The sequence below is a fragment of the Tenrec ecaudatus genome, chromosome 11 (genome assembly GCF_050624435.1).
Source record: "Tenrec ecaudatus isolate mTenEca1 chromosome 11, mTenEca1.hap1, whole genome shotgun sequence".
NCBI classification, from domain to species: domain Eukaryota; kingdom Metazoa; phylum Chordata; class Mammalia; order Afrosoricida; family Tenrecidae; genus Tenrec; species Tenrec ecaudatus.
The window spans coordinates 63267433-63280716 of record NC_134540.1 but is presented as its reverse complement, the minus strand read 5'-3'; the positions used below and the strand labels follow the sequence as shown (position 1 = coordinate 63280716).

The 13284-nt window shown below is 47.7% G+C and overlaps 1 protein-coding gene across 2 annotated transcripts in view; it reads right to left on the bottom strand.

Moving 5' to 3' along the window:
• Positions 1–8793: 8793 nt before the first annotated feature.
• The window catches only part of KCMF1 (potassium channel modulatory factor 1), an 83407-nt gene continuing 78916 nt past the window's right edge, over positions 8794–13284 (bottom strand). For both annotated transcript variants that reach the window (XM_075563067.1, XM_075563068.1), the window contains exon 7: positions 8794–10902. In XM_075563067.1, coding sequence (XP_075419182.1) covers positions 10641–10902 — 262 coding nt within the window. In that variant the 3' untranslated portion in view covers positions 8794–10640. The remainder of the gene's footprint in view (positions 10903–13284) is intronic.

Here is a 13284-nt window from a genome sequence, read left to right as displayed (position 1 = left end):
GGACTGTGTCGCTGTAAGTTGAGGTCCCTTTAAGCCCACACGATTGGAATGTTCATCTCTGGAGTTGGGGACTGACAGTTGATGACAGTTGGGGACCTGCCTTGCTGTTTGCTGCCTGGATATTTATAGCCCAGCTCTCTCTACAGAAGGGGACGGGCAACTGGCAGCTCTCAAGCCTTAAAGGACTGCTAGTGTCTCACTGCTTTATAATTTAACTGTTAATTTCTTGAATTATCTGTATATAATTTAACGGTTCATTTCTTGAATTATATATCTATCTTCATAAATATATTTATATATAATTGCTAGCAATCTGGTTTGTCTCTCTAGAGAACCCTGTCCAATACACTGTGTCTCCACTGTTGTTCCCTGTAAGGCTATGGGTCAGTGAGGGATGTCATGTCTCACAGTGGAGCTGGCCATGTGGTCCTCTCTGTGGATTCGCTGCTCTGAGTGGGAACATCGTCCTCAAGGCCTGGTGGGCCAGGCTGTGCTCCACTCTCGCTCCCTCCCCCTTCATCTGCTCCCGTGTGCTCTGATCACACATGTCCCTCTCCCTGAGCTGCAGCTTCAGTGCTGTCCTCTGAAGTGATTTCTTTGGGGGGGGGGCAGCTGTCGTTGGGATTGGGGCTGCCCCTCAGGCCTCTCCACTGGTTCCCTGCTTCCCTGGACTTTTCTACTAAAGCGTTGGCACTCATCATAAAGAGATGGCACCATTCTTGGGGCCTCCAGAAAGCCAGCGAGATAGCAGTGTTCTGCTTCTCGCATTAGGGTCTCAGTCTCTTGCAGTTCAGCCCAACACATAACTCGCTACCCCACTGTGGCTCCTTGACTGAGGACAGGGTTCCTTTCTGAGGACTCCATCTGACCTCAGTTCCAATGCAAGCCGAACGCGTCGGGAGGCACTCACAACATGCCTGAGGACAGACAGGGAAGATATCACTGCCTGGAAATGTCAGCTTCGCTCATTTCCCCATGTTACCAATTTGACCTATTCTTAGATCGAAGTCCTCCAGAGAGCCTGATGTTCTATAAGTACGTAACATAATGCAATGAGGCCATTCTAATACAAAAATGCTGCCCTCTCAAAGTAGCATCAAGCGCCATGACACTGAAGGCGTAATCCTGTGGGAGCCAGCCTGTGGGACCTTCATCTGCTGATGGGCACCTCTCAAATGAGAGGAAACAGCTGTCAACATCAATGTGCCAAGGCTGGACGGAGGAAAACTGGAAGTGATCAAAAATGAAATGGAACACATACAAATTGACACTGTAGGTGTTAGTGAGCTGCAAAGGACCGGTATTGGCCATTTTGAGTCAGAAGGGCATATGGTCACTATGCCTGGATGACAGTCGGGAGGAATGGCCTCCCATTCATGGATAAAACCGACACTTGGAGATTTGTCTTGAAGTCGCACGTATAGGGAAATCCAATCAACACAACCATCACTCAAATGTAAGCACCAACCACCAAAGCTAGTGATGCAGAAATGGAAGGATTCTACCCATGTCTTATTTGCAATAGATCAAACATGCAATCAAGATGCATTGATGATTATTGGTCATTGGAGTGCCAAAGTTGGAAACAAAAATGAACGGTAGTTGGAATATAGGGTCTTGGTGATAGAAACCAAGCCGGAGAGCGCATGACAGAACTTGTCAAGACCAGTGCCTTCATCGCAACTGCCTTTGTTTACCAGTACCAGTGGTGACCACACACGTGGACTTCTGCAGACAGAGGCTCAGAACTCAAAAGGACTCCATGTGGTGGAAGAGACGAGGGAGAAGCTCAGTAGCAGCGAAAACAGCAAGTCGGTGGCAGGAGGGCACCAACAGGGTCTCCTGGCGCAATGGGAGTCAGGCGAGGAACCAGGAGGGGAAATGACCCCCAAGAGTCCTTGGGGGTTAGCGGCTGGAAAGGAGGAGGAGGAGCTTTTCTGTGGTCAGCAGAGGGCACACTGACTTTGGTCATGGCTGACCCCAGTGGCCTGCAGCCACCAGACCTGGTGCACTTCGGCTCCAAACACCCAACTCCTGAAAGCGTGAAGCCTGGCAGGATCCAGTCAGGTCTTCATTAGTCTTTTTAGACAGCCGGGGTCACGTGACCCAGGGCAACGTCATCCTCCCCCACCCTGGGCCTCTAGAAGCGGGCAGCTCACTAATTTTGTGCCCTGGAGATTTTTACCAGGTCACAGACCCTCCATGAAGATTGTTGCCTGAACAGACATAACAGGAAATGGTTCACACGGAACCCACACCGCCGCCCCAGCGGGCGGGCTGGCAGTCCAGAAAAACGCTACGGAGTTCTTCTCGCTCACACTGGGCCCGTCTGGACTTGAATCAACTTCAGCGCCAAACAGGCCTTGGCTCTGAACTTGGCAGGAGGGCATGCTAATCAACGTGGTCACCACCATCTGTGCGGGTAAGGAAAGCGGTGTCTGCCGCATACTGCCTGCACTGGCAGAAGTGGATGCCGCTGCCCTCTGGAGTTGGCTCCGGTGCAAACCCTACCTTTAGGCTCGGCCACCGTTGAGTCCCTGTGGGGGCCTGGCGTCATGGTGGATTATGCGTTGCTGTGAACTGCCAGGTCAGCAGTTGGAAGTGACCAGCTACTCGGAGGGTGAAAAGTGAAGCTTTCGACTCCCATAAAGCTATGGTCTTGCCAAGCCACAGGCACAGCTCTGCCCTGAGTCAGAATCGCCAACTCAATGGCAGCGCCCTTGGCTGTGTGTGGGGTCCCTGCTGTGCACTGTCTTCTCAGCTGCGTCCCCACCATGAATGGAATAGCTGCTTTGCATCAGGCAGTCCTTCTATTAGCACATTACTTAGGACTGTTACTGTCAGTCAACATCCAGGACTCACTGGACACGTTGTTAGGGGTCATCAGGCATTAAGTGGTAGGTCCAAGACTGAACCCCAGGGGAGTCTGCCCATTTGAGATTCCTGTCCAGACCACAGTTCAGGCATGATTTGGGGTACTTTTGAGGGGAACTCTTTAAGTTGAACCCTAATGTTTAATACCAGGAATCTACTTATCTTCATTCATTATCATCTTTCTAACCGCTTCTCCTTTTCTCTATTCATAATTTGGGTAAAATTTACAAATATCATTTTCCAATGAGTGTTTTCCAAATATACTTTTGTCACCTCTCTTCTGCTCTGCTCTAAGTCCTATTGCAAATGGCTCCATGGGAACAGTGGGCATCTGTAGAGTGGCAGATGTAATGGAACGATGTCTATGTCACAACAGTAAGAGATGTGAAACGCGGTATTGGTTGCATACTTACAAATCAACCAACCGATCTACTTGACACTAGACTGCCAGATTCCAAGGCAATTTAGAACTGTGTGTGTGTGTTTGGGGGTGGGGAGCTTAACTCCAAGGCCAATGAATGGGCACCTGCCTAAAACCTGGTAGGATGTGGTTTTATCACATGGACCTAATGGGGCCTCGATAACCATAGAATCCACCATAATGGAAGCCAGTATTTAAAATGACAGCAGGGTCACCCGTGATAGTCAAGTCTTAGTGGAGCCTAGAGGGTAAGAGGGTAGAGGAAGAAAGGCCAGGTGAACTACTGGAAATGAGCCAATGAGCCACAGAGCATGGTGGGAGACTTCACGTACTGTGGGCACATGGAGAGACAGATGGCTGGAGAAGGGCCTCATGGGTGGTGACGTGGAGGCCACCGAGATGGGCACAACGGCGACAGCAGCCTCACACACACCAACACTCACGTTGAGGGCACAGGACCTGCCCGATGTTTTGTCAGATAAATGGGTGCTGTGAGTGGAAGCCACCTGGCCAGCAACACACTGTGGATCACAGGACTGCTCCTCGTGCGTGCTGCACCCTCCCCCCCCCTCCACAGAAGACAACGCCTTAAGGGACCCCACGTTTCGGGCTCAACCTCCTGCTGGAGGCAAACGTGAAAGGCACTTGATCAGATCTGGGCCAGAATTTTGTTGTTTTTACCAATCAGTTGCTGGAGGCAACTGGACATTCAAAAAGGGAATTCTGAAGAGGCCCAAACAAGTAAAAACAACACAAAGGTGGTTAAGGAGCAAGTGTTGTTCCCTCTCCAGTCCTGTGTGGATGAGACGCATGTCTACACTGATACAGAATGCCTGGAGATCCTTCCCAAGTTCTCTTTTCAGCTCATTTGTCCTGTAGACTTGAGTAAAGTCCTTTTCTGGGCTGGACAGAGAGGCCCTTGTCACCCTCAGGCTCAGCATACTGTGTGACTGCCTCAAATGCCACCAGCAATGGGTCCGAGGTCACCCGGGTCTCAACCCATACTCACTGCCGTCTAGCCGGCAAAGTGAATTATGAGTTGGGTGGCTAACCATAAGGTTGGCAGTTCAAACCCAGCAGCCACCCCCTGTAGGAGAAAGTCAAGGCTTTCTGCTCCCGCAAAGATTTCCTGCCATGGAAACCCACAAAAGGCAGTTCGACTCTGTCCAGTATTGTCACGATGAGCCAGTGACAGTTCTATAGGCAAATGGAGCGAAAGCTTCAAATGTCACCGGAAACACACAGAGGGACTGGCCAAGCGCCAATGGCAGCAGCTACAAGCTCTGTGGCAAAGGCAACTGCTTGCTGATTAGCGTCCTGCACGTGAAGAGCTTCTGTGGGTGAAAGGTCTTGCGAGTAGCCTGAAAGGCTCTCCTGGTCAACTGGGAGAACGGCTTACCTTGTGCGGGGCAGTGGCTGCAGCGCGCTTCTTGGTCAGTCTTGTCCCGTGACGTAGGTGGGCTACAAAGTCCTGCCGTGGACATGTTGCTTGACCTCAAGTAAACCTTTTGCGTAGGTGCCAAAGGGCCTAAGAGGCGAGCCGGGCACCATCCTGCTCACAGAACGGTGTGAGTTAACTGCTTCCTGGCAGCTTTGCCAACTCGGTGTCTACGGGGAAGGTTGCACCTAAAACACGACTGTTTCAGTCAAGCAGCAGCTTGCGTGCACCTTCTCCCAGGCTGAGCTCAGGAAGCAAGCCCGCCGACGTGGCGACTGTGAGAAGATCCCAGCCCCCAGCTGCACGGGGGTCGCGGCTCTGAGGCAACGGTGTCTGTGCAAGCTGAAGATGATAAATGGTGGTCGAGTTCAGGTCAAAGCTCCCAAAAGATTTTTAAAATCTAGGAATGCTTACAAACGGGCTCGTGCCGTCTTCAAGAGGGCGCCGAGTGGCTCAGTGCGTAGAGCTCACACAGGGCGGAGCCATCGGATGCAGGGTCAGTTCCAGGTGGCGAACTCACTGCCATTGAATCCATTTGGACTCAAAGCAGCCCGAGAGGCCAGGGTAAACCTTCCCTGGCGGGTTTCCAACACTGCAGGAATGGAAAGTCTATCTTTCTCCATGGGGCAGCAGGTTGCTTCAAACTGCTGACCTTGTGGGTAGCAGCCCAGAGTGTAACCCACCATGCCCACTAGGGCCGCTTCCAGATAAAGGCCTCAACTGTTGGAGAAAACCTTAGATCCAACACCGAAGCCAGCAGCTTCAGCAGCGCCTGGCGCACACACAAGGGTTTCCAGATCAGCCGGGGTGTGTGACTGACCGGCAGGGAGCTACAGGGCACAAGGACACCCAGGGGCTCCTGTCCTAACTGAATGAGCTCATCTACTGCAAGGCCAACTGACTTGAGGGGATGGGTTCTCTGAAACTAGAGGAATCCAGCCAAGGGACTAGGCCTCTGACAGCAACTGTCTCGAAGGGCGATGAGGACTGGAGGCTCGGCCACACTGAAGCGGTGGCAGCCATCGCCCCAGCTTTACCCGAGGGCTGGCGGGGGTTCTTTGAACAATGAACTCCCAAAGCCTATCCATTCAGAGGCCATGTGTACAAACAGTAGTGCAGCCAAGAGTTAATACCCATCAGAAACAAAGCAATCCCCACACTTGCAGAAGTCGACGGGCTCATGGAATTAGGTTTTTACATTATTCTGGGGGCAAAACAAAAATAAAATGGCACTTAACTGACTTTGGCAAGACTGGACTTCTTCAGTCATGTTACCAATACTCCAAGAGTTCTGAATATTGGTACAATTACCCCTGAAGGGCTGTTCCAACTTACGTTCTCCCCACCTCTCCAAGCTGGAGAGTGAATGTGGACATGGGTGACCCCTCCTGCCCCCCCCCCCCCATGTCCAGGGTGAGAAGGCTTGGGAATTTTCTAAGGGTCTCCCTGGACCTCAGAAAGATAACTGGGACACATTCACCTCTTGCCAGCGTGAACACCTAGTACGTAATCCAGGGGAAGTATCACACTAAGTTTTACTACTGCACATGAATTCACTGTTGTAATGTGCTCCCCGAATGGCAAGAGGAACATAGAGCAGGGCTGTGGGATTTATCCGGTAAAACGGACCAAGGGCACTCTCCTTGGTCAAGCGTCTAGGTGTGTGTATGTGGGGTTTTGCCAGTCATTCTAGCAAATGTGCATGGGGGCACCGTGGGCTGGGAATTGCAAGACTGCAGGTTCAACCCCAGCAGCAGTCTGCTCCTGTAAGAGTCCTGGGTCCTGAAGACTTCCTTTGCCCCCAGGGGTCTTGGAGGTGGTTGCCTTCCGTTTACTTGGACACTCACCTTTAGGTGCACAGAGCTGCGGGGCCACATTGCACTAGTCACCATTTCTCTTAGGAATGAGTTTCTTAAGAGTCAAGTGTCAGAACTCTGTATTTGTGGCTCCCAGTCTCACACAGATTTACTAACCACATTTGTGGAAGGGATCCCCTTCAGCCCCATTTCTCCAAGCACTAAGGTCCTTGTTTCTCCTGAAGTCTTCAGTGTGGCTGTGAACGACACAAGTGTGCGTCCATCCCGGGAGCCGCCGAGCTCACCGCACAGAGGAAGTCGGATGTTACTTGCTGGGAGGGGCCGGCTTTGTTGGGGATCTGACTGGGGCCTCCTTACCTGTGCTGCTTCAGTGAGCCAGCACATATTAAAAAACCTCCAAACACCTGTGACCTGAAAACCTCTCGTGTGATTTTAGTAGCTAGTGATTCAAATATCAAGACAGGGATAACACTATCTCACAGCGACCCGACAGGACAGGCTAGAACCCTGTGGGTTTCTGAGGCTGTAACTCTGTATGGGGAAGAAACCTCATTTTTCACTGGGGGAAGAGCTGGTTTGAAACTACTAAAGGGGGTTAGCAGGTGAACACACAATCGCGACGTCACCGAGTCGGAATGGACTCAGTGGCAGGGAGTTTGAGCACCACCACGTCGAGCTTTGGCCGCACTGTGGGCTGAGCACCGTCTGCCGTGGAACCCACAAAGGTGCTACCAGGGGAAAGACGGAGGTCACCGAACCCCGTCGGTTCTGCCTTTTCCTACAGGGTTGCTGGGAGTCAGAATAGGCAGCGCGAATACCATCTTTAGCCTAAGGTCCCCTTCCTCCTGCTGCCCCTGGGTGGCGCTTTCTACTCCTGTACACAGTCTTGGACACTCACAGGGGCAGGGGCAGTTCTACCCTGCTGCAGGGTCGCTACGAGTCAGTACTGATTTGATGGCAGTGAGACATTTCGTGGGAGCCACTGGAAGTAGGGTTTTACTGAGCCTAAATGGAACTGTTTACTGAGCTTGATTATAAACTCAGAATCGAGTACTCTGTTAGCAACAGGCCTGTGGTTTTCAAAACTGAAAAGATCCTCACAATAGTACAACCTAATACAAACCTTTAGATCCACTGCGGCCAGCCATCCCGATGACACACCGCGTCTTATGGCTGTAGCCATGGAAGGCAGCACAGGGAATGTGTTCAAAGAGGGGAGATGGTTTCAGCAAAGTCGATGAGAGAGAAACAATCCCAGGATTAGGAAGTACGTTCAACGATTTCAGTCAAATTCCATTGCTTTTTTCTTGTGGTTTCATATCCAGGAGAGTGAATATCCCTCACATAATTATAATGTCACAGGAATTACTTTGGGGTTCTCTGAAACACACTGGAGGTGTCATAAATCACACACAAACAAAAGAACGTTCAACCTTCTGTGGGGCTGAACCTCCACTTGGTTAATGTTTGGGGTTCTCGGAGTTCACCAACACCTTGAGCAGAAAGGTGTCCTTCCAGAACACCTTGAGCAGAAGGACGGAAATGATTTCCAAACAAGAAGACAAGCACTTAGGACACTTACAAACACATTCCCTAGATACACAAAACAAACGTATCCTCTCAACTCGGGCTCCGCTTCCGAGAAACTTGAAGGCAAGGCCAAAATACACAATGGCATACATCTTCTTTCTCTTCGCCATCAAAATATTTGCGAGTTATTATTACTCCGTGGTACAGCCAATAATGAGGTTAATCCAGAAACTGAAGAAAAAGGACACAAGAATCTTCAGGGCTTAAATATATTTTTATATTGATATTCTGTGTCTTTCTACTCTAAAATAGTACATTACTATTGATTACATACAGGATGAGGTGAGGTATTTGTAAAATATCTGGTAAAAAATAATTTATATACAGTATTCTACATGAGATGGATTCTTATGAACCTTTAGGTCTTCAGAAATGTTAAAATTGATTATCTAAATTAAATAGCCCTGAATGGACTTACAGTTGTTCCCTAAAACCATGTTAAGAGAGAAAAGATCTTACATTTTCCCAGAATTTGTACGGAAGAGGGAAAGCACATGTACTGGCAGTTACGACCTCTCACATCCAAGGAATGCATTCACACAGCCGGGTCTCCCATCATTTACCATAAAAAGGAGCCAAAAATACCGGGAGATCCAGAGTCTCCAGAGTAAAGGTTAGGGTAATTCACTAACACCAAAGAAATTCAAGTGGTCAACAGTCTTGAAAATGCTTTATTGAAATGTGTGACTTATGTGCAGATGTGTTTGAAAAGACCACAGCTTGAAAATTAGATTTGGAAACTTCTCAACAACCAATTGGGGAAAAAAACGGAAAAGGAAAATTCCTACTGGAGGAGGCTTCCAAAATAACCGGAAGCCCGTTGTAGAAGCTTCCGTTACAGTGACTACAGGAAACAGCTATTATTTGGAAACCACTGTGTCGTCTGAAGTCTCAGAGGAGAAGCAACAGTTTAACGTGTGGGGTGGCTTCTTTTTGGTTACATTTGGATGAACATGGACTTCACGGTTCTCAGCAGAACACGGGAGGGTGTTCAGGCTGTCTGCCTGTCGTGGTGGAGACACAGGAGAACAGGGACAGGGAAGGGAAGGATGACGGGAGAAAGGGGAGACTGCGGCAAGGGCTCGAGAAAAGAGAACTGGAACGAGACATGATTAGGTTAAGTCTAGGTATAAATTTATCAGAAGCTGTGCGCACCTTTTTTCAAAGTCCTAAATTTACATTCCAAAACTGCCCCTCCCCCCGCCCCAAACCTGCCTCTCCCTGCCTTAGAGCTATTGTGAAAGGCTTTGCACAAAAAACTGAAACAGAAAATGAAAAAACAAAAAACTCAGCCCCTCTAAGCCCCCAATCCAACTGCAAAGAGCCGTACATTTTCTTTTTACACACACACAGGATTAATAATATAGGCATATAGGTGACATGATGCAATTAAAAGGCTTTACTTGTTATGCCAGAAAAAAACCCCAATAAATAAAAGGTGCTAAAGTTAGCATTGAATTTGGTTGTACTAGAGCGACAAAGTCTGGGAAAGCAACTCCTCACAGCTCCCCTGACACTGATCTGTCTTAGCAAAACTATGAAGCAAATACATAAACAATGCAAGGTATGATTGAGAATGTGAGATTGTTTTTAAAACAAAGACAACATAATTCAGGGTAACTTTGTTGAACAGTGAATAAATGAATTCATCTACACCTGAATAAAACATATTAAACATCTGGGGAGGGGGGAATCTTAAACAACCACAAAAAGTAAAAACGTTAGAACACGTATGAACAGGGTCTGTTTTAGGGCACACAAACACGCCGGCAGCAGATTCCGACAGTAGCTGGACTGGTGTATCTTCTAAGGATGCGCTAGAGACAGACGGAGCTCCACACGGGCCAGGTAACTAACAGGCGACAGGACCGTCACACAGGGTGGAGCGGGACACCTGGCTACACCCCCCAGGTTTCACTGCAGAGCAGACTTTGTGTGTAGGTGGCACACAAAGAAAGGTGAGTCAGGCAGACATTATTCAAAAGCTACTTGGGCAGGTAACTCTTTTGTCTTGTAACCATTGAATAATGCTTGGGAAAGCTTTGGGTTTTTGTTTTTTTAAGTTTTACTCCTTGTATTTAATTTTTTAAATAACAAGGTCACTAAAACTCATGCACGCTGCAAAAAACCTCATGCAGTAGTTAAGGTAAACCATCCAAGCAGTTTTTATTCATTAATATTCATAAATACACACAGCAGCTTCATTAGAGATTTCAATTTCCTCTTCAGTTTGAATGGGGAGTATTAGGAGAGCCTTTTGCATGTCAAGGTACAGGAAGCAGAGATCCCCCTGCACTGCTACCTACATTTACCTGCTAGAAGTAAAAATTAGTTACGTGGAAATGATTATCATATATATTTCTCTCTTCCTTTTGAATGTACACAATGTAACAAGAGTGACAGACCTGAATTACAATCACCAAACACACCCAGGATCGTTGTTGTCCACTTTCATTGGCAAACACAGCACAGAGGACACTGTCTGCGGACTGGGATGGCATCAAAGAGGAGGTGGTGGAGGCTCATTTCCTTTATTGCTCTCTTTTAAATGTAGGTTCTCTAAAGCAACATCTAAAGGCATAATATCTACACAGCCCATAGCACCAAAATCTGCCATCTCCCCCCGGTCATCCTCGTCTGAGGACGAGCTCTCTTCGCGCACCAACGTGGACAGAAGGAGCTCTTGGACAAACAGGCTGCGGTCTGCGCGCTCGCTCTCCAGGGACTGGCGCTCTGTCTCAGACATTTTAGGATCATTCAACCTGTATGAGTTAAAAAGAAAAGAGCCTATTGGTAAGAAGTCAACGGACAGCGGCACAACCATGCCGTTTCTACAATGCCCTCTGCTGCGCAGGCGTGCAGGACTCGGCAGCTCGATGATGCCGGAGCAAGCCCCGTACCTGCAGCAGCGCCGTTACCTACCGTGAGGTGCAAGCCAATGCTGTTCTACAGAAAAACAAATTCCAAACAGACGAGGGACTTGGGGAAGTAGTGATAGCCCTAACACCAGTTTCACCCGTGGGTGGTAAAAACAAGAAATGTAGCAACTGCCCCCACGAGCCCAGAACCGGCTACCAATAATGAACATTTACAACAAGGATTCTAAAGAATCCAGGTCAAATGGGGGAAATGTGACAATTAACAATTGTCTGGGGTTTCAGACTTCCTGGAGTGATTTAGGCTAGACAACCTTCGGACACCAGCACCCTGAATCAATCTTTCAAACCACTGCAACAACACTATTTTCTGAAGGCATCTTTGAATCAAATAATAATTTACCCTATTAGAAACTGAGTCTACAGTTAGCATTTTCAGTGAATTTTTCAAACAATTAAGTAAGCAATTTAAATCTGTATGTGATCAAATCGACAACCCAAGAATAAATGAGAAGCAAGGCCATTCTGGTTGTGTTAGGAGGGAACAATCGGTTGGAAAGATCCATTACCATGGGGTTGTGCATGCAAAAAGCGTTGGTGTATGTTTTGTTGCATTATTTTCACCAAAAAAAAGTGAAAATGGCAAGATGAGTAGCAAGTCTGATGACAAAAACAAAATCTGCAGTGATCAGAATATTCAACCGAACAAAAACAAAAAATCCCACAAACGATTTCTCTTCTATCATTTCCATCTAGTTCTTTGTGAATGAAGGGACATCCAGAATTCTGGGAGCGTGCACATGTGGGCTCCACCCCTTCACCCCTAGATTTCTCCTACTGGAGACGACCACATAGCAGGGCAGACACGAGGTCTTAAACATAAGCACTCTGGGCTATGACGGGAAACTTGGTTAATTTTCACAAAGATTGAAAGATGATACTTCAATTTCCTACGTCTTACTAGCTTGCTTAATGATTTTAAAATATGAATTCTTTAAAAAGGGAAATAGTTGGGATCAAAAAAGAAACAAAGCAGGGAGAAGATGCCAGTGCAGGAAGGCCTGCTGGGACACGGGTACATGCTGAGCATCACTGGATGAACTCCTCGCCCTTCCAGGCAGCTCTGCCCAACACACGAAGCTGCAGGCTACCGGGGCATCTCCAGGCAACAACAGAGGACACTCACTGAGCACTTACTACTAAGGCCAGGCTCTAAGTGCTTTATGTAATCTTCACAACAGTCCCTTGAGTTAGGTTCTACTTTTATCAGCTTTTTAGAGGAAGAGGAAACTGAAGCAGAGGTTAAGTAACTTGCTCAAAATCACACAGTAACTAAGTTAAAAATAATGCAATGCTTAGATAGAGGGTTCAGGAAATGACTGATATCATCTCTGGGTAAAACCAAATTAATAACATTAGAAAAGAGAATTTAAAGAGATGGGAGAGTGAGCAAAGGACAAAGTCTCCATCCAAAATTATAAGAGTATAATAACTAAAATATACCCATATCTTTAGCGTTGAGAAAGGATTTTAATAAAGAGAGACGTCTAAAGAAGTCCAACCTATTACAGAAAGATCAGAGGCACACAGGAGAGGAGAACCCACTCGCACATAGAAAGCAGGAAAACTGGAAACACGCAGGTGGTGGCCCCGAGCCACGAAAGGGCAGGCCTCCTCCCTTTGAAGGGCACCCTATGCTACAAAGGGTGCTGCTTTGACCATGCAGGGAACTACTGAGAAACTGGACATTCTTGAAGAGCAGAGAAATGGGCCCTTAACTTCCGATGGGTTCAGCTCCATCTGCGACGTAGAACAACCTGCAAAACCAGCAAGGCCTCTCCCTCATTCAGGGACCAGATTCTCAAACCGTCAGAGAATCACTCCCTAAAAAGGTCAACCTGCCAGGATCCAAGAGAACCTGTGTCCCAACCAGGGCAACACAAGGGATTACCCCTGGGACTCACTGCAGACAGCCTCCTTGTCCTGAACACTCACAAAGCACACACGTGTTTGAAGTTCTGAGAAGCTCAACAGTATATAAACTCTTTTTGTTATTTAATGCTTTCTCTGAATTTATTCACCAGGAATAAAGTTAACTTAAGTAACTATGCAGATAAGCCATGAGTATTCTATCAAGAATAAGGACAAACTTCACAGAGAACAAATCACTTAATAAACGATATGAAAAGTGCAAATTTCAGAGTGCTACATAAACGTCAGTCACTCGATCAGATGACCAACCAGGGTCTTAAGAAAGAAGCTACAAAC